This window comes from Puntigrus tetrazona, unplaced genomic scaffold, assembly GCF_018831695.1.
Source record: "Puntigrus tetrazona isolate hp1 unplaced genomic scaffold, ASM1883169v1 S000000797, whole genome shotgun sequence".
In the NCBI taxonomy this organism is placed as follows: Eukaryota; Metazoa; Chordata; class Actinopteri; order Cypriniformes; family Cyprinidae; genus Puntigrus; species Puntigrus tetrazona.
In genome coordinates this window covers 29,020-53,946 of record NW_025048401.1, presented here as the reverse complement: position 1 = coordinate 53,946, position 24,927 = coordinate 29,020, and the positions used below count along the sequence as shown (strand labels likewise).

At 38.6% G+C, this 24,927-nt stretch overlaps 2 protein-coding genes across 2 annotated transcripts in view; one reads left to right on the top strand and one right to left on the bottom strand.

The window, feature by feature from the left end:
* Positions 1-568: 568 nt before the first annotated feature.
* The window catches only part of LOC122335499 (voltage-dependent calcium channel subunit alpha-2/delta-3-like), a 40,818-nt gene continuing 16,459 nt past the window's right edge, over positions 569-24,927 (top strand). The window contains 12 exon segments of the mRNA XM_043233381.1: positions 569-651; positions 2,518-2,585; positions 5,663-5,708; positions 5,821-5,900; positions 5,903-5,914; positions 6,118-6,211; positions 6,500-6,595; positions 8,464-8,585; positions 11,029-11,106; positions 23,113-23,174; positions 24,455-24,499; positions 24,603-24,665. Of these exon segments, the coding sequence (XP_043089316.1) occupies positions 569-651; positions 2,518-2,585; positions 5,663-5,708; positions 5,821-5,900; positions 5,903-5,914; positions 6,118-6,211; positions 6,500-6,595; positions 8,464-8,585; positions 11,029-11,106; positions 23,113-23,174; positions 24,455-24,499; positions 24,603-24,665 (849 nt within the window).
* LOC122335501 (leucine-rich repeat and transmembrane domain-containing protein 1-like) lies at positions 13,143-20,967 on the bottom strand. The gene is given in 5 exon segments (XM_043233383.1): positions 13,143-13,683; positions 13,686-14,077; positions 14,080-14,133; positions 15,302-15,895; positions 20,532-20,967. Coding segments are annotated over 5 exon segments (1,077 nt in total). The 5' UTR covers positions 20,539-20,967; the 3' UTR covers positions 13,143-13,653.

Here is a 24,927-nt window from a genome sequence, read left to right as displayed (position 1 = left end):
CACAGGTTTACAAGATTTACAAATGGCCTCTGTGTGCCGTGGCTGAGCAGTGTGTGAGTCTCCAGTGGTGCACCATTACCTCAGAGGCTCTGCAGTGTGTAGACCCTCTGAGGATCAACAGGACAAGCCTCAGGGGATAACCCTAGAGGATCTACAGCACCAGGCTGACACCTCATGAAGTCTGGGAGCAGATTCATTGACTGGAGAAGGTTTTACAGCGAGCTACGTGGGCTGGTGGGGCCTGAAGCTCTGGGGATGTCTGCTGCATGCACCGAGCACATCAGCGATGGGTCTGCCAAATCCTGAACACCAGCCTTAGATCGCCCCTTGGAATGCCCTGGTGTCTCCAAGTGCTGCATCCACGATGCTGGGATACACTGGTGTGGCATCTTGTGCAATGGCTCTGGGTTGGTGGCCATCTTGTGCAGTGATCAGCATAGGTGTGAGGTGACTCTGTCTGGTTGAATAAGACATGAAGTGGCTCTGGCTGATCTGATGAGACATGACATAGCTTAGACTGAGTCAGTTCCGGCGTGATGTGACTCTTGCAAACCTGATGAGATGTGACATGACTCTGGATGGTCAGCGGAGGAGGGGCTTGACTGTGGCCATCTGGCAGGGACTTGATGTGTCGGGCAGATTCGCGATGAAGTAACGATCAGCGAAGACTCTCCCTCATGGGTGCAACATCAAGCTTGACCTGGCTTGTGCTGATCGACAAATAGACTTGAATCATAAAGATCTATAAATCTTCTACCTAACTTACGAGGATTGGCGGTGAGTTGACCTGACTCATGTAGGTCACTGAAAGCCATGTAGTAAACAAAAGAGCCCACAGCCGATAAACATAGTACAAATACTCCACGAGCAATGACTGAGCACTCTCTCATAATAGTCAGTATCTATAGCCTTTTATTAAAAGTAAATAGGGGAAAAGCAGGAAGGTCTTTCTGGCATCTGGGATTTGCAGAGAAATGTTAATGAAAATGTTGCTGTCTTTGTGCAATCTAGTACTTCTGAAGAGAAATCCTGGATCCTCCGTGACTTTTTGCTGATGCTATACCTTCCCCTTTTGAGAGTTAGGTGTGGTGTGTTATGCCAAAGTGATGCTGGATTCCTCCAAGAGATACAGTTTGCTCTTGTTGTTCCAACCACGGAAAAAATACAAACCTTCCTTCTGAAAAAATTATATTCAGGTACTAAAAATACTTCAAAGGGGGTGATATATATAAAAAGTAAAAACAATTTATACAAAGGTATATGTATTAAACATTTGTTATTATGTATAATATTATTATGAAAATGAAAATTATCAGAATGTTAAGCACTGTCCAGAATATTTTTTAAACCCATTACATGAACATTTGGATGTAAAAATCTGTCTTATCTTGCTGGTGTAGTTTTGCTGCTGTGGTAACTTAGCTCCAATTCATGAGAGGTTTCAATGGACTTTTCTTCATGCCATGCTGGTTGAGGACTGATGTAGATTTGTTAAATTTGCTTTAACAGACACAGATGTATCTGATTGTACCAGGTAGTTTGCAGTTTTATGATGCTTCCATTGAAAGATCATGTGCAGTCATACAGGCAATGGTGGTGACCAGCCAACAGGAATGTAACAATGTAACAAGACAAACCAGAGATCAGGGCAGGCAGAGTAAACAGTCCTCCATAGAACAAAAGCAAGGGGGCTAGAGGCAGGCAGAAAGTAATCCAAAATGAGTATAAGGTCAACACAGATATCCAAACAGAGATAGAAACAGTTAATAATGACAGCTGGAGCAAAACAAGAGTTTGCAAAGCGTGATTCTGAAACACAAGCTTAAATAGTCCTTTTAAATGAGCACCAGTTGTGCTCATTGATGAGTTCAGGTACAGTGTTATGGGAAATTCAAGTTCAAGATAAACAGTCAAAACTCAGGTGATAGTCACCTCTGGTGACGATCAGGGAACCAGAGAGACTGGATTCATTTCACGTATTCAAGGATTGTTAAAAATGTCTGGTAATAATAAGACCTCTTTCAGTGCTATTTTTTTTCAGAAGTATATTTTAGATCCCTCAAATGATCCATTGGCTAAATAAAGTGAAATAAGAACTGACTTAAAACTGAACTGTTTGTTAAACAGTTATTGCTCATGTTCTAAAAAGCATAATAATATACCATAGCTTTAAGTCACTACACAATTACTTTCAGATTTAGATTTTCTGTTTTAAAAGTCATTTTTTTCAAAAATTCCTAAATCATTTTTAGTAACATATTTAACTTGCAGTTTCATTTTAACCTACCCAAAAAGGATGCAGCTTATGGATTCAGGATAATTTATGGCTGGTGATGTTGTCGATTTGCTGATGTGGGGAAAAAATAAAGCTTGGTTATTGTACAAAATCTATAGTATTATGTGGGAAACCATATTAGGAAGCCAGAATTGATAAATAAATATGATAAAAACAAAATGAAGAATAGATTGGTGATGTAAATTTCTGTACTTAATTAGATGTCTATTATTTATTTTCAGTTTAGGAGTGGCCCTGTCCAGAGGTCATGGCAAATATGTCTTCAGAGGAAATATCTCTGTTGAAGAAGGTAACTATAAATAGACTTAAATAGACTGTGTTCACTACATTTCACTTAATATGATTATTATAGATGTATTTATGTGTGTGTTTCCTGCAATATGCTGTGATTCCTAAACAGTGATATTTTTCATGATGTGACTATGAGTGAAATGTAGTGGCTGTTTGTTATGATTTTTGCATAATTTCCTTTGCTGTGTAATTGTTGCCCACTGTATCAATCAGATTAAAACCCTGGCTGCATTAAACCGTTTCATAGGGTGAGAGTATCCAGACTATAAAGCAACACTAGTCTTGAGTTACCATAACCTGGTCCCTATGTGCCTAATACAAGCAGATTTAAGTTAACACTCAAAATTACCAAGACTCCAAAATATTCAATGCATGCTATGTCTGTGCACTCCCAGTAATAATCTGTAATGATGTCAGAATTTCTTCCTTCCAGATAAGGCATCCATTTTCATCCATAAACACTCTTTCTTTGACACAGAATAGGGTTTTCTCAGCTCCCTACAGTACTCTAGATGAATATGTTACTACTCTTTTCGCCTTCATCCAGCTCTTGTGTTAGCACTGCCCCTAATCCAACATCACTGGCATCAGTCTTATAAGGGATTTTATGAGAGTGAACTCAAATGCAAAATGAGCGACTGCAGGTTTATTAAACAAAGTGCTGACAGGACAAAAGAAGGTTAAGAGGGGAGTAAACACAGTCCTAACAATAGGCAGAGATGAGATTGCAAGACAGGTAGGCAGAGGGAATGGCTGTTAAGTTCTGCCTAGGATGACACCTGCTTTGATTGAAAGATTGAAAAATCCCTTAAAATTGCAGAAGAGCCAGAGTAGAATCCTTGCAAGTAATAAAAGTTAGGGTGAAAGCACCGATCTCTTCTCTGAGTCTTTTTTCCCAATTATACTGTCTGTTTTTGGTTGCACCACACGGCAACTTAGCGAGACAGGTGTACCACATGTAGGTGCGCTGTGGTCACATTGATGTAGGAGAGGCCATATGCAATAACCTTCTACTAGTGTTCTACCATCGTCAAAGGAGAAACTGTTATTGGTGGTGCCTCGAACAAAAACAGAAACCATGCTGGAGCTCGCTCATTCACATCCCATGACAGGACATCTAGGAGCAGTGACACCACCCAGCGGATCCGGTAACGGATTCACTGGCCCAACATGGAGGCAGAGGTGAAGAGGTTCTTTCAGGCATGTCAACCTGCCAACTGATGGGCCCAAGAACTTCTGCCCCAGTCCGCTGATTCCACTACCCATCATCGAGGTGCCCTTCGTGTGCATCGGGATGGACCTAGTAGGGCCACTGCCGAAGTCTGTTCGGGGTCATGAACACATCTTGGTGATTGTCGACTATGCCACCCAGTATCCAGAAGCAGTTCCTCTCCACACCCCCACCGCGAAGAACATCACAAAGGAGCTGTTGTTCAGTCAAGTTCAGTCGAGTCGGCATCCCAAAGAGACAGACAGTACCAGTGTCTGCATCTGCAAAAGCTAAAACTGCCTTTTCTTCCCTAGTGGCCACTGGCAATACTGGACCCTTCCCTTCCCGGTCTCTGCAGTGCCCCGGTGACATTCCAACAGATGATGGACATCATATTACGCCCCCACGAAGCCTACACAGCCGCCTGAATGACGTCCTAATCCACTCCCAGGCATTGGACGAACACCTGGACCGGTTACAGAGGGTACTTTCAGAGCTCTGGAGGGCTAGGCTCACAGACAACCCCCAAATGTCATCTCGCTCTTTCTGAAGAGAAGTACCTGGGTTTCCAGATCGGGAGGGCCTCATCTGGCCCCAGGAGAAGAAGGTGGAAGCGATCAGAATGGCTACCAGACCCCTCATCAAAATTTAGGTGCTTGCGTTCTTGGGGTTGGCAGAGTATTATCGCTGTTTTATGCCCAACTTCTCCTCTTTAACTGCCTCCCTCACAGATCTGACCAGGAAGGGGCAACCTGAGAAAGTGGAGTGGACACCAGCAGCAGAGGAGGTCTTCCAAAAAGTTGAAGATGGCCCTGACATCGGAGCCAGTCCTCAGAGCCCCCGACTTCAACTGCCCCTTCCTGGAGCAAACAGATGCCTATCACATAACTAGGAGCTGTCCTGTTGCAAGTCCAGGAGGGCAAGAGAGCATTGAGGTTGTACATCAGCCGCAGCTGACCCCAGCCGAGAGAAACTATAAAGCGGTGGAAAGGAGGCCCTGGCCATCAAGTGGGCAGTCCTGGAGCTCTGCTACTATCTCTTGGGCCAGAAGTTCACCCTGGTCACCAGTCATGCCTCCCTGCAATGGATGGCCTGGGCCAAGGACACAAATGCCAGGGTGACCCGATGGTTCCTTGCTCTCCAGTGAACACCAAGGGACACCTAAGAGCAAGATCACCTTAGCACCAGGACGCATTTTAATTTATTGTCAATAAATCCACCCTTTGGGCTCACTTTTCTTGAGCTCTACTTGTCGTGTGATTCTTCACCACGTCTATATATATATATATATATATATATATATATATATATATATATATATATAGATATATATAGCCATTAACATTCTCTAATACTATGAGAACATGAGAACAAAACCATGTTGCCTTTTTATGACAAAGTGCAACAGTTCATTGTTGTATTTTAAAGTTTTGTCTTGTTAGGGCAGTGTAGAATAGATAGATAGTAATCAAAGTGCGAGAGAGGGGTGGGATCCGGAAAGGTCCTCAAGAATGCAAACTCTGGATACCCGCAAGCGCAACTGTGTTAAATGTCAGCCCGCAGCCTACTAGGTTATCACTGCCAACATGTGGTATGATTGTTGCTGAACAAATGTTCATTTAATTCTCATATATATATTCTTGATTGCTTTATTTATGGAAAGCATTGATGCAGACTACATAATAATGATTTTTTAAGATAATATATAGACCTTTCACTTATCTTTATCTGTTAGGAATCAGTGTTCCTCATCACCGGATGTTGCTATTTAAGGATCTTATCCTGCTGGGCTATATCATGTCATACAATATGAATCTGAAGCAGCCTTAAGCAACAGCATGAAACAGATATATCTTCTGTTTCAGGACTACATGATTTGGAGCATCCAGATGTTTTATTAGCGAATGAATGGTACAGTACTTTCCTAAAATATTTTATTCAGTGTCTTTAAAGTACCCTTTTGAGAGTCTACAGAATGTGTTTGACGTTTGCATGTGTGTGACCGATTTATTTGACTTTTCAGGACATACTGCAACACAGAGGAACATCCAGAACACAGTTTCTTGTCTCAGATTGATGCCATCAAACTGTATTTCAATGGGAACCACATTTAAAATGTAAGTTAAATGCATGCCAACACTAACATTTGCTTTGAAGACTGCTATTGTGTTACCTCATTTTTATACTCTAGATTTAGTTTTATGATGGGCAGCGAATATTTAAAATATATATTATAGAGTTAATTATATTAAACGATACAAGAAATCAGAGCATGATGTGTGTGTGAATTATTTTGTTTGTATCTTGATTGTTTTGGTAGGTGATAATGATCTGATTCAGGAAGTTCTATTTGATGCTGTTGTCACAGCACCACTAGAAGCATACTGGACCAGTCTTGCTCTCAATAAATCTGAGTAAGAACAGTCCATATTTTCTTACTACATTTCTGTAGTACGTTATTACAAAAATGTCTTTAAAATCTTTCATTACATATTGACTTCTGAAGCATCTTTTATTCACAAATAAATAAAGGTGTGGAATGCCTTCTTTACAGCATCTTATTAGTTCACCATTTGTAAAATGGTGAAATGGTGTCATGAAGACCTTTTCATGTTGACTTTACTAATAGAATTTTTATTTCCAGAGTTCTTATATACTTTATTATTCATTATGTGTTTCTGTGGTTCTCTTTGTCCTGGTAGGAACTCTGATAAAGGGGTGGAGATAGCTTACCTTGGCACTCGAACCGGACTATCACGCGTCAACCTTTTTGTGATGCCAGACCAACTGACCAATCAGTTAATAATTTATGTTTTTCTATGACAGAGTTTCAGACTATATGCAATAGAGCAATAGTAGAACAGTAACTAATGTGTATTAAATGTTTTGCAAGAGACCATCCACCTTTTTCCTGATGTAAAAATTCTATGGGTCTAACTTCTGGTCTCATCCGCGTCCAACTAGTTTTAGCTTTACAAAACAGTTTATTTTGCTGCTTGATATTGAAAATTGGTGTGTCTTATCATCTTTTTTCGAGTCATTTCATTTGTTTTAGCAAAACATAATTAAAATATTTTGTGTCACTTCCCTAACATATCTTCTACTTCTACTCTAATGCTGATCACACAACAAACAATACAAAACTAATGCTATGAGAAACAGAAAACATTAATTCATTAGTCTATGATTAGCTCACCTCACCTATTATCTGACAAGTCTTCAAGTCTGAGTCGTTTGTTCATTGTGTGACAGCTCAATAAGCTTTAACCAATACAGCATGATCTGGAAAGAGAATTGATTATTTCATCTTGAGTCTTCAGGTTTGAGCAGTATGATCCGAAAAGATTCTTTTGAACTAATTTTTTTGTTCTGTAGGATAATGCGCATGTGTAAATGAACAAATCACTCATTCTTCCTGAATCACATTAAAGAATTGTTCAAAATGAACAAGTCATTCAAGAACAACCCATTACTAGCGGAGGTAGACAGAAGTCAGATGTTAGTTTCAGCAGTCATGACAAAGCAATCAATAACTTATAATCTCATTTAGGATTTATTTAAAAAAAGGCCAAAGCAAACTCTAGTGAACTAACACATGAATTGTTGCATTGGTACAGTTAAGCATGTAACACGAAAGGTGCTTAAACTTCAATTTGTTCAGAGTTTTAATTAACTGTTCAAAAACATCTTTGTGCTGCACTTGGGAAACTCAGCAGATCATTAAAGCCTGTGCCAGTTTCTGGACGCGTAAACACAACAGGTTTTCTTAAGCTGTTAGTACTAAGTTAAACTTTACTTGATCAGGCTTTTAAAACACCCCCTATCAAATCCCACTCAGACACACGCAGTGTTTGCAAGAATAATTAACTTAGTGAACAGACACACACAAGCAAGCATTGTTCTCTATAGTTTACTCAGGGAGTAAAGTAGCATAGATGATTTGTCAGTGGAACACACATTGTGAACACACATCTATTTTGTAAATACATGAGGAACACACTCAAGCTATTCTTTATCCACAGATTTATTTAATTACTACAGTTTAGCTCTGTTCAGCAAATGGTGACTGAGATTCCCTGGAGGGGAGTATAGCTATTGAATATGGGCTGCATCTTTGACATTTATTCTTGGTCACTTTTTGGTTGCTAAAATTGACAATCTCCTTCCCGAATTGGGATCATTAATAAGTGTTCTTTGTATTAATGTTGCAAGCTTTGTCAGAGTCGTGTTGGAGCTGCTTGCCCCTAATTTTACGATGTGGGTATTTAACCAGAAAGACAAATAGCTTGAATTGACATTATGTTCATGTTAGGCTTCAATGAATAGCTCCTGGAAAGAGTTCTCATAATGTCAGCATTTAATAAAGCATTGATATGAATGACATAAAACTGAACACTTCTTTAAATAGTAGCTTGTATGTGAACCTTTTTAGTATCAGCAGTAGTAATATTTGTAGTATTGTAGCTATACAAACATATGCCATAATAGCTTCCCCAACACTGGTAACAAAACTAATTGATGTTTTGAGTAATCTGTGTCACAGGAACACTATGATAAATGTTACCCAAGCGTAAACCTAGATTTATCTTCTAGAATAATATTAGATTAATATCTGTTGTATAACAGCTTGTAATAATGAATATTGTGTGTGGTTTGTTTTATTAAGAGACTTCTTGACTGGAGAGAATAAGGAGGTGGTGTTCAGTGCTGATCATTTTCCTCTGTGGTACAAACGGGCTGCTGAACAGGTGCCTGGAACCTTCATCTACTCCCTTCCTTTCAGCGCAGGTGATTATATGCCAGTTTCATTACAGAAGTCATCCATTCTTGTATTGCACCATGATTGAACCAGGCACAGGAAACCGAATAAGAAATCATGCTCTCAAAACTCTTCAGGATAATGTAACTGTTTTGAATAAGAGACTAGTTCAGACCCATGTGTAAAAACATTTAACACAGAACAGAAAAGCTAAAAGAAAGATTATATTTTACAATATAAGGAAAATAAAACAAGGCAGTTTTCAAAGCTGGCAAATATTGTAATTAGTCTTTACTGCATACAAGCATGATTTCACAGTCAACTAAAAATGAAGTTTTGGTACTGTGAATGGTCTACAGGTCTTGGTAGACATAAACAGGAAATGAAAGGAGCATTTTGTGCTATTAAACTAGACTTTTTGAGCATGCAGAATTATTTTGGAGCCCACAACAAACATGTGTCATGCCCTAGGTAGGGGTTCTATAGCTCGTATATACTCAAAAAACACTAGCCAGGTCTCCATGCATTTACTGACCAAAAGTCCTACCATTGTTAAGTTTTACATTAGATTATGTGTGTTCTGAGTGAGTTGAAAGTGAACACCCTGAGAAAGCCCAGAGATGTGTAGCAAGCAGTCTGGACCTGTGCATCCATGTGGAGGTTTGGAAGGAGAACAGATTCCTGGGAGGAGGAGGATGAACTTAGTCCATGGTGGAGACAACAGAGGGAGGAAACAGTAGGAACTTGGAGCAAGGAGAGCCATGCATGATGCCGTGCAAGGTGGAGCAGATGGCTCTGGTGACCAGTGCGGAGATCTGGAAGACTGCAGTGGAGCTGGAGTCACAGAGGACCAAAGTGGAGCCAGAATAAAGGGAGGAGTCTGACATAAACAGAGTGATAAAGGGATGAGGCACAGCTGAAGTATTGGAGTCCCGAGGTGGCTGATGGTCGACGGCTGACCAAAGTGGAACCAGAAGGATGAGGGAGCCTGACAAAAGCGGTGGCCATGGTGGATAGGAGGGATCTAGGATATATTGTGAAGCCGCTGGCTCGACAGACTGAGGTGGAGTCCAGGACTCAAGAAGCTGTAGGCTGAGACCAGGGACATAGGAACGGTGTGTGGATCCTTATGATTCACACACACCACAAGCCACTCCCAGCAAGCAGATATTGACAGGCAGATGATACACAGTGCACTAAGTTAGCTCATCCTCAGCTACAGTGCAGCGGGCAGAGCTTCCCTCTGTGATCTCACTGTCCATAGTACTCTCCCCTGTGGTGAGCTTTGTTGTCGGTTCTTGCACCTGGTCTCCATCAGTGGCTCTTGCTCCACACATTAGGGTGATTATGGGCTGGGCACAGGATCCTTATGTGTTTCAGATTGGTGTAGGATATTGTCCAAACACTGAAACATGGCCTCCCTCTAGTTCAGTCCAGTCCGATCTGGAACAGGGACTTCGTCATTTTGTTGTGTGTCGAACTTCAGGGCAAAATAAAACAAGGGCTGAGAACTTTGCTGGCCATTCCATTCTTTTTTTTGGTCCGGTATTCTGTCTCAAGTGTGGTCCATAAAACACACACAAATAATCCTCAAGAGGTTACTTGTGTTTACATGAATAATACATTTGCTGAGGTGAAGAAATTTTGCTTCCTTTGCTCCTGCAAGCCAACTTGAAAGAGTAGCACATCTAACAGGCACGTGCACAATGCATCCATCCTTTGTCATCCACCTGGAATGGCTTGAAAGTGTGAACTTACAGAATATTCATGGATGCTAATTACTAATTTTACAGCATTTTTACTGTAGTAGTTCTGAAAACATTTCCCAAATGAGTCTACTTCCTTTTAAATTAACATTTTTGATTTCTGAAATTTCCATTTAATAAGGATTGCAATCAATCTTTATCCATTTCACCAAATGAACTGTCTGTCAGGAAAAAATTGTATTTTAATCATATTTTGGTATCATTGGTATTATTTGGTTCCCTCATTTTCTGTTTAAAAGACATACTGCACTCTTGTGGTAGCAGCATGAAAAATTCACTGGAATGCACTGAATTGAATTGAATGTCTTGTTTTATTAAATTCCCATTCAGGTCTCTTTCCCTATGTTTTCACAATGGATTCTTTAAAATAAAATGTTGTTGTCTTTTTCACTTCTAATCCCTATCCCCTTTCTTTTTTAAATGCTTCTAAAGCAAGGAAGTATTGTACTGTATGTTAACTGTTAACTGTAAAGTGACAAGACATTTAAAAATATCCATTAGTGTTCCAGATAACAATAAATTTACATACACGCATGGTACATAATATAGACTTACAGATATCACTGCAATAATATTAAACAGTACTTGGTTGACGTGGTTAATGTTAAAACGGCAGAACACAAAAAATACACAGTTCCACATTAAAACAGAAAGTGCTTGCCTGGTGTAAGATTTGTTTTAAATGAATTGAATCACTGTGTTTCAGGCTCTGAGAATAAAACTGTGGTTTTGGCCAGCAGCGCTATTCATCTATTGGATGAGAGAGAGTCGCCCATCGCTGCAGGTAATGCATTTGCCCTTTAACCCTGCATATCATTGCTTATTTTACAAAACCTTTTTTTTCTTGTTGTTTTTGTGCACTAGATGTGTTTGTATACGAGATGGTTTGTGAGATGTAGAACCATAGACATAATCCACGTGAGGAAAAAGAGACACTAGACAAACAGTAGAATGGATGAAAGGAAAAATAATAACACAGAGAGAAAATTAGAGTGTCTGTTTGAACATAAGCCTGGAGGAGCACTCACTCACTGACACACACACACACACACACACACACACACACACACATACGCTCATGCACAAATGATTCATGTTATAACTGACAGAGAAATGAAATAGAACAGACAGATTTTTACCCTCTACTGCGTATGATTCATTGTTTTGCTGGAGCATACACAAAACTAAATTCAGGTTCTATACAGTATTTCACTTTATTTTATATGTTTTAAATTTGATGTATCGTTTACATCTTTCAGCTGTATGTTTTAATGCTAATCACTAATGAACATATATTTAACAACATTTGTTAATACAAGCACATACACATATACCACAGATATATGACAAATTGAGCTTTCAGGCTCAGTGAGTGTTGGTTGATATGATTTGAAAAGAATAATTATATATATATATATATATATATATATTTTAAAACATTGTTCATACACTGCTTCAGATGTGATACCGCTCGGTTTCACGAGCGCATTGCAGCACACACTAATGCAGCCTGACATGCCGATGACAGAACGCTCTTGTGTAACCAGGGCATGTGTGTCCTTCATGTGTTTTAAAGGCCAGTTTACAGGATTTCTTCCTATAATCACAACTTGAATGTGATTTCTGCTTGATGAGAGCCACTGCATTACATTAAAACGAAATGTAATTGTTCCATTGTGTATGAATGTTCCACTTTTCTCTATAGTTTAATTCCAATGCTCTTCTAGTGTGTTTATAATAGTATGAATATTCAGTGTGTTTTCTAAAACACCTTTATCTTAAAGACTGCTTTATGATCATAGAAAATGTCATAATTTGGGATTTTAGAACAGGACATGTATACACTATACACTATACAGTGCTTAGTTGTGTGCTCTGATGTTACGTAATACACATAGATCATTTCTGACAGATCAACCCTTCATATGCACGTTTACATAATCTCGTATACTGCATCAGAAGACATCTGTTTCACTATTTCCTTCTTGTCATCTCATTTCTCGAACTCAATCTCTTAATCCACTGTGTCTGTATACAAACAGATTTTGTATATTCACATGGATGCTTATATAATAGACACTGATACAAGGATCTGTCTGTTAGTGATAGATGTCGTCTTTTCATCACAATTTATCATATTTTATTATCTTAAATTGTTCAATAGACTGTAAATAAAACCCTTCCAAAAGGTATAGTTTGTCAGTATGTAAATATTGCTTGTGCTGTGTGCAAATTCTGTGTGATTGTGTCATTTCTGCGTGGAAGTGGAAGCACAGTATTAGCATCAGACATTCACACAGCTTTTTTCCTTCCGTTTAACGAGGGGAAACAGGTGAAACACCATAGATTAAAGCACATATGTTTGATATGTTCGCATAGATCTTTGGCCTGACTAAAGCTCAATGAGAATTGATGTTGCTTTATTCGTAGAACTGCAATAGCGAAAACATCAGTAGGGAGTCTTCCTTCAGTTTTTAGTCTTATCATTTTACCAGAGACTGTACGAGGGAGCAGAGACAGACCACATATAGAAAAATGCACTACTCAGTGTGTTCAGTTGAACATGAAAACTTGAAAGAACTGTTTTGGTGGGCATTTGCAGTATTGATCAGAAAGTTTGTGCCTCAACTACACAATCATTCTCCTCCCCATTTGAAAAAAGTAACTAAAAATATGAATGAGATAGCATGACAAATAGTCTGTAGTAGCCCATAAGTTGTGAGCGTGCCTCAGTTTGGCAGCATTGTTTTGGACAATTAAAGGGATGATTCACTGCTAGCATGATGAGCTTTTACAAAAACGTGGCTGTTTATGCAGTAGGAAGGCGTTGTTTTCTGTTTATTTGCTATATGACTAGAAAAAACAGAGAAAAAGGGTTATGGCGTTCCCTTTCAGCAAAAAGTTACGGATACTTCGGCACCCATAATGCACTAGGTGCAAGTAACATGAAGAAAGAGTCACATCGCTAATTTACAAACACTACTAATACAAAACTGATTGAAAAACTACTGGCTGTTAGTTTTGACTGGCCTTCACCAAAATTGTTGGCTCATCTAGACCATGCATGTACATTTGTTTGACCAGCCTGAACAATGCATTTTTTTCCTAGCCTAATTTAAGCTATAATAATAACAATTATATAGTAGTATTCTAATAGTTTTTAAAGTATCTGCATAATTAGAAAATAGCTGCCCTAAGGGCAATGCCAATATGGCTGCCAAGTACACTGACTTGCCTTGAAAGTAACTTTGTAGATACACAACAGTACGTGGATCATTTGAAGTGTATCCCTGATATGTATTTGTGCTTCATGCGCATCATGTGATGTTGATCACTCCAGAGGTTCTTTGTCCTCCTCTCTCTTTCAATGTTTTTGCGCTCTTCTCCTGAACCTGCCTCTTTCGCTTTCTTCTTCAGCTCCCTTTGATACTTGGCATTAATTGCTGCATATGCACATCCGTAGACAGCTGCTGCCAACATCATCAAAAACACAATTCCACAAACCACTCCAGTGATGACCACTGTGGCAATGGCGTGTCTGTAGTTCACAGGCCGGGATCTCTGTTTAGCTTCACACTCAGGGAGCATTGATTCTCCTGGGGGGCTGAAATCGCTCCCGGATGGAGCTCTGGGGCTTGGGTGGAGTTGTCCACTGAGCGTACGATGCTTGTTGTCCAGGTAGTGGATGTTGGCGAACAGGTAGCTGTAGCTGGTGATCATGCAGGAGTGAAAAAGCTCGTAGGGAATGTGCCGAGGTCCCGCTCCAGCATGACATGAGGCTGGGCGCATGTGACACTGTCAACCACTCCACCTAAGAACAAGTGAGAAAATGACAAAGCTGAAATGGTGAACACATAGAGGTTGGCTTTTTACTTCATTTATCAAAGTTCTAAAACTTTGCTTTTAACCCTGAGCAGAGGACTAGCGGTCCTAGTTGCCTGGGGAATGTAAATTGTAAAATGCCAGCTTAAGAATAGCCCGGATAAATTGTTAATACCCTGGTGTAACAGTGTAGTGTAAACCTTCAGAGAAATATAATCCTCACTTTATACATAGTGTGTGTGTGTGAGAGAGAGAGAACAACGGAGAGGACGGGAAAAGGTAACAGCACTTTTTTATTTCCATTTTGGAGCATCAACCAATCACAATCTTCAAAAGACTGTGTCATAGCTAGCAAGGGGATCAGCCACGCCTCCTCCATAAGATAAAAGGTTTTCGTGTTTTTCGTGTTCCCAGGTTGGTCTTCAATAACTTTTAAGCTAAAACTACTAGCTAGTTTTAGCAGATTTGTTTGTTATAATGCTATATTGACAGTAGGTGAAAGTCAAGGAAAAAAATGAGGTAATAAACACTGATTTGGCAGAATCTGTGCATAAACCATAGATGAAGAATAAACATATGGTACTCTGCTTATTATATTTTATTTCAATGACCGAAGAGAAAATGTTTGTATGTCATTTGGGTCATGAGTATTTTTCCCTGGCAATAAGGGTTAAAAATAAACCATGTTCGGATAAATACTAAAATAAAATACAAAAAATAAAATAAAATACATGTTCCATGATCCATCATGACAGAATATTCTTGAACGTCTAACAGGTGTGGCTCAAATCTGCTCCCAGTTGCCAGCTGCTTTAAAACTGTTGGTCGGCCAATCCAATTGTAAAATACATTATTAACTCATTCACACCTATCTAGAAAAGAATGACACTTGTAGAGTGCAAGACTGGACACTCATGCTAAACTTGTTGGTTTTGGTAATAATGTATAATAATAGCAATCTAAATATGCATATCTTGAAGCATGTCATAATTATGGAATTTACTTACCTCAATAATATATATATATATATATATATATATATATATATATATATATATATATATATATATATATATATATATATATATATATATGTGCTATATGTGTTAGCTATTGTTTGATTAATTGATTAAACATTTCAACCTTTTTATTTTTACCTTTGAAGGCAAATGTCTCCAACCATAGTTTGAGTCCTATCAGATGACAGTCACATCTCCAAGGATTGCCCTTCAGCTGCAAAAGTTTAAGATTTCCAAGAGCCTCCAGATGTATACGGTCCAGCTTAGTTAACCGATTGTAATGGAGTGAGAGATGGGTGAGAAAGTGAAAACTATCAGCAAGAGCTGCAGGCAGACCCCCTATGGTGTTAAAGGACAAGTCCAATATGGTTAGATTTCTTATTGAAACCAGAAGCCGTCTATCAACGTCCCGAATAGAGTTATTGGCCAGACTGAGGACCTTTAAGCTTCTAAGTCCCAGAAGGGCACTGGGGGAAAGTGTTGTGATTGAGTTGTTTGCTAGGTCCAGAATTTGAAGTTGTGGTGTCTCTCGAAAGGACATTGAGCTCAAGCCTCGTAGACGGTTGTTTTGAAGATAGAGCTCCAGGGTGTCTTGATGAAGTTTACGTGGTATATCATATAATCCTCGTCCCCGGCAGTCCACCACTTTGGCATGAGTATCACAAGAGCACTCCTTGGGGCAAGAGGAGACTGTCTGAAATAATAACAGGCTGGATAATGCAAAGACCACACCTGGTGAAGAGATAAGAAAAAGGGAGTAAATTAATGCTGGATTCATTTGCTTTTTTGCTTCAGATAAACAGTACATTGACTATGATGACACTATCATCAGATATGAACCAGTCACATAAAATGACCCAACAGTGCTGTCCCTTTTACACCTCTGATTTGGTAATTTATTTAAAGTTGGATAAGTAGTACATTCAACTTCAATTCAGTTAACTCCATAAACATATAGTACATTCGTAAAAATATACAACTGCTTTCATTATTTTTATTATTACAAAATGTATGGTTATGTTAAACATTTGAGTGTGTGTGTGTGTGTGTGTATATATTAGTGTATAAGATGTGTTATAAGGACACTTTAAATGTATTTATTGTGTAGGACAATCTGACAGAAAAAGATAAATTGCTCCAAAACCTTGCTGCTCTAAAAGTATCAAAATGGCGTTATCGCCTGTCAATAGTTGTAGGAAATTTTCATCTTTTAAGCAAACAAAAAGAGAAGTCTATAAATTTATTCATAAGGGGCTTTAGGCTATATATCATCTCCATTATATTGTAAAGCCGTGTGGTGCTCAAAAATAGAATGAAGAGGGAGCATGTGGGAATGAAATGAAATGAGACCCAGAATGGAGCCTTGTGGCACTCAGGTGATGGGAACTGTAGCTAATAAGAAAAATCTAATTTGTAAAAGTCCTAGCAAGAATCTTAACATGATCCATTCTAGTGCAGCATTGTAGATGCTAACCTAGGTCATTTTTTTCATTTTTTTTTCAGAAGGATGCAGTGATCAGTGGCCCTTTCCTTCTCTCAGCCCCGTATGTGGGGAATGATTGGATGCCTAATGCATTGCCATAAGTGTTCTTCCCAGACCAAATCTTTCCTTTTCCACATTACAATTATGCAAATGTGAAATGATTTTATGTGAAGAATAGCTTTTGCAAAGTGAGGCAGCCTCTTTGAGGGGCTCCAGTCTTGCCATATAAAGCATTGCTTATACTTTTGCCATTGAGCCTGACTGTGCGTGTTCCTCGAGACGTGATGGTTATACTTTCATGCTTGTCATTGTACTATTCTTTGAAACAACAGTGAGAAACTTGAAGTAGCTGCAGTCTGAAACTCAGAGGGACCAGCGGTGAGAAGAAATGCACGTCTTTGATTTAATCCAGATGATATCCTTACACCTAAACCTAACTTTGAACATGATAAATCTGTAATATCAGAGGAAATGATAGACGATGTAAATGGCATTGCTGTACAAGCACCAAAATCTGCTGCACTTAGTGAAATTGGGTTCTTCAGAAGGCATAGCAAATTTTTGATTTCAGTTTCAAATTTTTCATTGTTATTTACAAATTCAGGCAATGCAAATGTCTATGCAAATGTAGCTTTGTGTATAGAGACAAATTCTCTGTCTATTGCGGTCAGTTTAGAGTTGTGGTATAATTCAGACACATATTTATACTCACGGGCACTCTGTGTGTGACATCATTGACTGCCTTCTGCCTGTAAATGATGTCATTCCCCATAGCATCAACACCAACAGCTTAGTTCTGTGCATCTCAAAACAACTTAAGGAATAGCATCAAGAGAACAAAAAAATGCATCTAACAGCTTAAAAACAAGGAGGTTGAATTAAAAAAATGGAAGTGGTTGAATATGAAATTAAATTGAAAGTTTTATTTCGGTGCCAGTGAATTTGTTTATAGCAGAGCTGTTCATCAGAACTTAGTTAAGTTGAGTTTTTGAATCCATTCAGCCAATCTCAATGTCTGGAAACAGCACTTTTAGCATAGCTTTGCATAGATCACTGTGTTCAAGTAGATTCCAGTAGCACTGCGTTTAAAAATAACCAGAGTTTCAATATATTGGGAATGTTGGGAAGTTGGGACTTCTTACCATGGACTCATTCATGGCTACAGAAAGGCCCTGACTGATTTGCAACTTTCCTTTAAATACTCAGACCAGACAATCCAAGAAATCTTGAGCTCAGTTGTAAAAACATAAAAGACCTTTGAGTTTTAGTTCCTGTGCTAAAGGGTTGCACCTGGCTGGAGATTCTCAAAGACCCTAAACACCCCAAACACACCCCCTTCTCAGCAAAACACAGTTTACCAATCACACCTTCAAAGGCCTTTAAAATAGTACCAAACATGAAGGGGTTATTGTTATGAATTAGATTATAGAGGTATTGTAACATGAGTTCTTAATATGTCCTAAGTAGCCTGTGCCATAGGGTGGATGAAGAAGCAGATGAGCAAATGGTCATTCTCCCAGATCCCGGGGTTTATTGCTTTATTGCATGGCATGTGTGCTGCGAGAGTTTATCCATTTTTGGCTTCACAGGGCATTAATTTAATCAGGAAATACATTTTCTCATTACTAATGTGATGCTTCTGGTCTAATTGGATTCAATGATCTATGCTAAGCTATGCTAAATGTCTTAGTTGGAGAATGAGCTTATTTCCAAAAAAAAGTGTTCCTTTAAACAGCTTTAGACTGTAAGAATGTGTGGTTATTGGGGTAAAAATGTTTAACCTTTGCAGAGCAATGGCTTCCTGTTATTAATACTTGCTATTTTGCAGAGGACATAATCCTGGAAGTGATTACACCATCATTTTCAGGGATAAAGCCATGTTATCAAGTTTATAGTGATTTGACATTTTTAAATGCAAAAATGGATTGTGCACTATGGAGGGTGAACTAAAGAGTGTGTATCTGTCATGACAACTCTCAGAGTGATTAGAATGTTAATGTGTTAATGTGTTTGGTGTACATCCACAGACATGCTAACATAACAAATATGAAATTACCCAAAGCAGATATATACAGCACACACGTGAAGGTTTTCTGAAATGGAGACATGATTGGTTTCTTTTATAGCCATATTTTCAGATAGAAAAACAGCTAGCGATTTACATCCTTTTCAAAACATCAGCACCTCGAAATGAAAACTAAGGTGATTCCAATCAAGAATGCATTGGTTTCTGCCAGTAGACTTGAAGGGTGCAAGCAGTGTTCAAATTGCTTCTCATCATTGTGTCATATATCATGGAGTTGCGTTTTCAGGTGGTGATGAGGCTTAAAAAAGCCTCATTTTTAATTGCAATTTCAGTTTATGCAATTAGAAGGGTTATGGAAATGCAGCTACTTTCTTGATCAATGCGTCACTGAAACATCAACCAATTCTTCATAAAAATTAAACCATTCGAGAGCAAAAGACAGAACTTGCAGAATTAGATTTTAGGACATGCACTTAATTAAGAAATGATGCCATGGGATGAATTTAAATGATATATTGTGTTGGAGAGTTATGGAGAGGTCAAATGAATTCAATGTGGGAAAAATATTGGACTACAAAATAAATATTTGGCTTTTAGCTGTGGCATTTACAAAGTCATTTACTGGACACTTACTACAATGCTAATCACTAAGTATTTTTATTTAACGGCACATAAATGGCGGTATTCGTCCTTGTGGATTTTACTAAATAAGAATTTCCCAACTCTAGTCATAAAATCTCACTGTTCAATGAGAACCAATTTTATTATTATTTTTCTTCCCTCCATGTACAGAAATAACATTTGTGCAGTGTTTGGAGTGAATTTGTTCACTGACCTGAAGGGCTGCTAAATTAAGGACACAAACGTCAGACTAATGAGAACAGGGCTGTCCTCCCTCTCCATATTTTCAACTATATTGAATATTTGTGTGTGTGTGTGTGTGTGTGTGTGTGTGTGTGTGTGTAGACATGAGGTGACGTTTTACCTGCAGTTTGTATGTTTTCAAGTCAGCTGACTCAAATTCATAACTATTTGATATGTAACAATTGCTTAAATTTCACCTAAAATTCCATGGCTCTTTAATTAAAGAGAAGGTCATAACACTACTTTTCACGTTTACTAAAGTGCACATGCTGTCTGACTTCTACTTCTATATATAGCTTTTATAGTAGTTACTTCAATTAAAAGTAACCTTTAAAATAAATAAATGAGGCTGCACGCTTTTATCAAAATAAAAGTGAAATGCATATACGTAGTTCTTATCATATTGTGATTGTTAAGTTTGTATTGTGTATTATTATTGATGAATTATGTTTCAGAGAGGCATGCAGAAAGCAGTTAATGTGCATTTTGGACTAAATTATTTATATTCACATTCGCATAGCTGACAGCTTTTCTTGTGGACAGAGGTTTCTCCAATATTCTGACAAAGTAAAAGCTCAAAGATGTTAATAGTTGAATATTTGAAATGAAAGAATTTGGAAGAAAGATTTTTATAGTTACTTGTAGTGTCAGTTGTTTTTGTAAGGAATGTAAACACCCTGAAATGTAACTGTTATCGGTTTATAATATTTCAAATGTCACGTGACCATTAACCGACCAAGTCAACCATGAACATTCACTAAATCAAAATATTAACTTGAAATGTCTTTATAGGACAAAGCACAAACTATTTTACATCTAAAGCGTTCAACTCACAAGCACCTTTGGTGCACTTGCCACACTTCTGAACTAAAAGAAAAACTCTTTAGCATACATAGAGTGTCTGAAGAGTTTGTCAAGCAGTGATTGTTTTTGATGATAAGTAGACCAGAAACACAAAGATTATGTCTGAGTATGTTTCTGTTGCTTGAACTCACCTGCCATGTTTCTAGAGTGTTCCTCCTGTCAGCGTGTCCAGGGTTAGTCCAGCATGTCTGATCAGATTAAAGCTCACAATCCCAGTAATAAGAACTTGCGTTACTGGACGGTCATTTTCTTCTTCTGTGCCTCTTTCTATCTCTCTTTCGTTCTCTATAAATGTGCATACAGGCAAATACCTTCATGTTTTGCTCTGTATCATCTTTACATCCACTGCCTCGTACATACCCACACACAATAAAAACACAGTCTCATTGTCAAGGGCCACTCTCTGACTCTCTCTCTCTCTCTCTCACACACACACACACACACACACACACGCGCACACACACGCAGTGTTCTGTTGAACTGCTCTGACATCACAGAGTGTCCGCAGGCAGAGAACTGGCAGAGTATGCCCCAGCATTTCTCTCGTTTCCCTCTCACACACACACACACACGCACACACACACACACACACACACACACACACACACACATGCCTGAAGCTCCTTCACCAGCTCACGCGGTGTTGCTCACATGCACACTGCCTTCAGAAAGCACTGACCTCCTTTGCATTTCCAAATGTTAGGCTGTGTGCACCATCCTTAAGATGCTATCACACCCTTCAGGATTTCTGGGTACGGTTCCGTTCAGTCACTGTTTAGACTGAAAAACAGACAACCGAACTGAAGATGTTATTTAAGTATGGACTCATTTTTTGCTGTGGGCCTAAAAGTGTAGCGCCAACATATTTCATACTATGTAGGTTTTTTTTTTTTTTTTTTGCTCATCCATCACTCATCACCAGTGTCTCGAATATTCTTTAGGTAGGTTAACCAGGAAAGACCATGCTGATCCAGCAGATAAACTAGAACCAAAGCATCACTAACCAGCATTAACCAGTCTGGACCAGCACAGAACATCACAGCAGGGCAAACTACAGCACTTCTCTACTAATATAGATTTGTCACATGATGTTTTTTTTTCTTGTGTTTTCTTTAAATTCTGTTATTTTCTTGTCATGTTGCTCTGTATGTCCTGGTCTTAGCAGTATTTCTACTGTATCTCAGGCAAGGGTTCTTCAGCTTACAGTAGGATCCAAACATAAATCAGTGACCTTCCCCCACTTGGTGCTGTGATATCTGTTGTGTGTATGTTTGTCATTCCTTAGCTTTTTAAATGTTCTCTAAGGCTATAAGCAACTCTTTTGTAGGCCTTTATTGATACGCTATTTTTTTATTTTCTGCAAGATGCTGTAATATGACAATTACTGATTTTTAGTTAGGATTCTCTGTAGAAGTCTCTCCCATACTTTACCAAACTGACTTTTCTGTCCCATTTGTATTATGTTAACAGTCCGTTTCTGGCAACATTCAGAAATCTACACTTGATAGGTCTGATATGAGCTCCCATGTATTTTTAGATATTACTCTGTAGGCAGATCTGAGATCATTTGTGCTATTAGTGTTACATTGACATTTGCATTAGTTGTGCAAGTGGAAATTGGTGTTTGTGTGTGTGTGTGTGTGTGTGTGTGTGTGTGTGTGTGTGTGTGAGGGCACATTTTGACTGTGACTGTTCTGACCTTGTCTATATGTCTTACATTTACATTTTAAATAATATAAACATTTGGATAATGTCTAAAACACATTGCCCATTTTAGAACAGGCGCACCAGTCGCTTTTTGATGAAAATGACAGAACCGAAATGATTTAGAGCTAATATAAAAGGAATGTTCTTTTGCCAAACATTTATATTGTGTGACAGAACGACCGATGAGCTCAAAATCAAAATGACCGGATTAAGAATAAACTTAGCTGTGTTCATTTTGCTTCTGGCGTACCTAATAGTTGTGTCCTATGATCTGCCACTTATTTGGCCAGCTCCAAAAATGTTATGCAGAGACAATGTTCTTCCACAACGAAGAACTAGCTGGCTTTAGAGATCCGTACCGAGAACTTGTCTGCTTTCTAAAGTCATAACCTTAATTACACACTTCATTTATTTGCATGCAGTTCATTCGTTTATTCCTCTATTCCTCACGTGCAGAAACCGTTATTATATCTTATACACAACTTACAAGTCATCCATTGGTAGGCCCAATCCGTTTCATGTGGCACTTTTTTTAAAACATGTTTGTTTGCGTGGCCCACCAAGCTCAGCTGTTGTCTAGAGAAAGCTATCTGTTGACATTCCCATTCATCTCGGTGGCAGTTGCCAAGGCTGGCACAGGACCTGCGGAAGTACGCAATTAGAAATCACTTTCTAATCTCAGCTCTGGAAACAGTTGTTTTTAAGCCAGTGACCTGAGTCGTAAATAACACTTGCATAAAATGCTTACTACGTATAGTAATTACTGCGAGCAATATTTGTATTGACAGTAAATAATCAATCTTTCTAGCAGGCAATATTTATCAGACTCTGCAGTGATGCAGTGTTTTTAGAGTGGCCTGTTTTTACAATGACTTCTAAGTGGTTCAACCAATCGTAATCAAGAAATGAACTATATCCACTTATCGTTTGAATTTTGCTTTTGAGCACATGAGAGTCAGATGTTTCACTGACATCCTTGTATGGTTTGTTTTAATATTTCACCAGCTGTGGGTATTCAGATGAAACTAGAGTTCTTTCAGAGGAAGTTCTGGACTGCCAGCAGACAGGTAATTTCACACACACACACACACACACACACACACACACACACACACACACACACACACACACACACACACTTGCATTTGCAGTTTAAAGGGACACAAACTATATTTTCCATCACCCTACACCAAACCTTACCTAACCCTACCCCTTCTAGAAAACAGCTGGAAATTTTTAAATTTTTGAAAGTCTTTTGTTTTGTTTTTGACACAGGAAGTGTCCTCATAAACCGTGTTTGCGTTGTAGTACACATGTCATTATACACAATGTCAACCATTCAACCATTTTAAATTTCATGTTTAAAAAATTGGTGTTTCACTTTATTGCCTAATAGCTTTTTAAACTACATTGCCTGAAACCATCACCCTAATGTTACAGTCTATCAGATTATTAAGTAATGATGTGCGTGAGCTAACTTTATTTAAGTTCTGTTATGTCTGGTTTCATGAGAAGAACTTCATATTAGCGGGCTTCTGTAGCTGAAGCACGGTTGGGTCATGCAGAATGACACTGATCAAAACATACAAGCAAGTCAACCTCATAATGGCTGAAAAACAAGAAAATGTAAGTTTTGGAATGGCCAAGTCAAAGACCAACATCAAATGAAATGTTCAGTTCATGCTTGAAAGCCTTTAAATGTCAGCGGTTCTGTGAGAAGGAGTGGGCCAAACCCACCACAGTGCTGCTGGACACTGATTATAATGCCCCTATTATGTTAATGCAACATTCATATTTTGGTTTTGGGAGTCCCCAGCGACTGAGCATCCCCACATGCATGCAAGGTCAAAAAACACCTTCATTGTCTTATAATATGCATTTATTTTTTTGAGTTGATTGGTCGATCGGTCTCATTTTCAACTCATCATTGTCAAAAATCCAGAATAGGGCCACTTTAAGAATGACCCGTTCTCACTCTATGGGCATCAGAACCATGAGCAAGGGAAAGCAACTGGTTTCCACAATCATTTATTTACAGCATTATTTTTTATTTCATTATTGTTTGTTTGTTTTCGCTCCTAACAAATGACAATATAAAACACAAGAACATTTTCATCATACAAATATTCCAATTTGCACCAAAACCGGATCACATCTTCATCTGCCGTATTTCTCAGTGGTGTTGTTAGTTTATCTGTATATCAACACCTAGGTCTGTAGCGTCCTAATGCTTTAGTTTTTAGCACGTGGGAGTGAGAACATGAGGTCAAGAACTAAAGAAAGCATGTGAGTATTTTTCATGATGTTGTTTGCTGCCGTAATAGTCTTCTTATTCTGTATCTGTTAGTGTGCAGCACTTGATGGGAAGTGTTCCATCAGCTGTGACAATGATGTGAGTGTACCATTTTTTTTCACTAGTTGCAGTACACAAGTGTTCATGTTTTAGTTTGTTTTCTACCACATGTACAACTTTTCTGTTGCTTTCCCCGATGTAGGAAATCAGCTGTTACCTCATTGACAACAACGGATTCATTATTGTGGCTGAGGATCTGTCTTTGGTGAGGGACAATCGTCTTACGTTTGGCATGGCCTGCATTTACCAAATGTAGTGTAAGCTTAAGTACATTTTGGAGCCATTTAAACCAATGGAGCTACGATCAGCTTAAGCTTACGATGATTTTGACCATTCATGAATAAAAAAACAAACGTATAATCGATAACTTTCATTCAGTAAGCTGAAGTGTGTGTGTGTGTGTGTGTGTGTGTGTGTGAGTAATACATATATATTAGAATAGAATCACTCAATCACTTCAGCCTTTA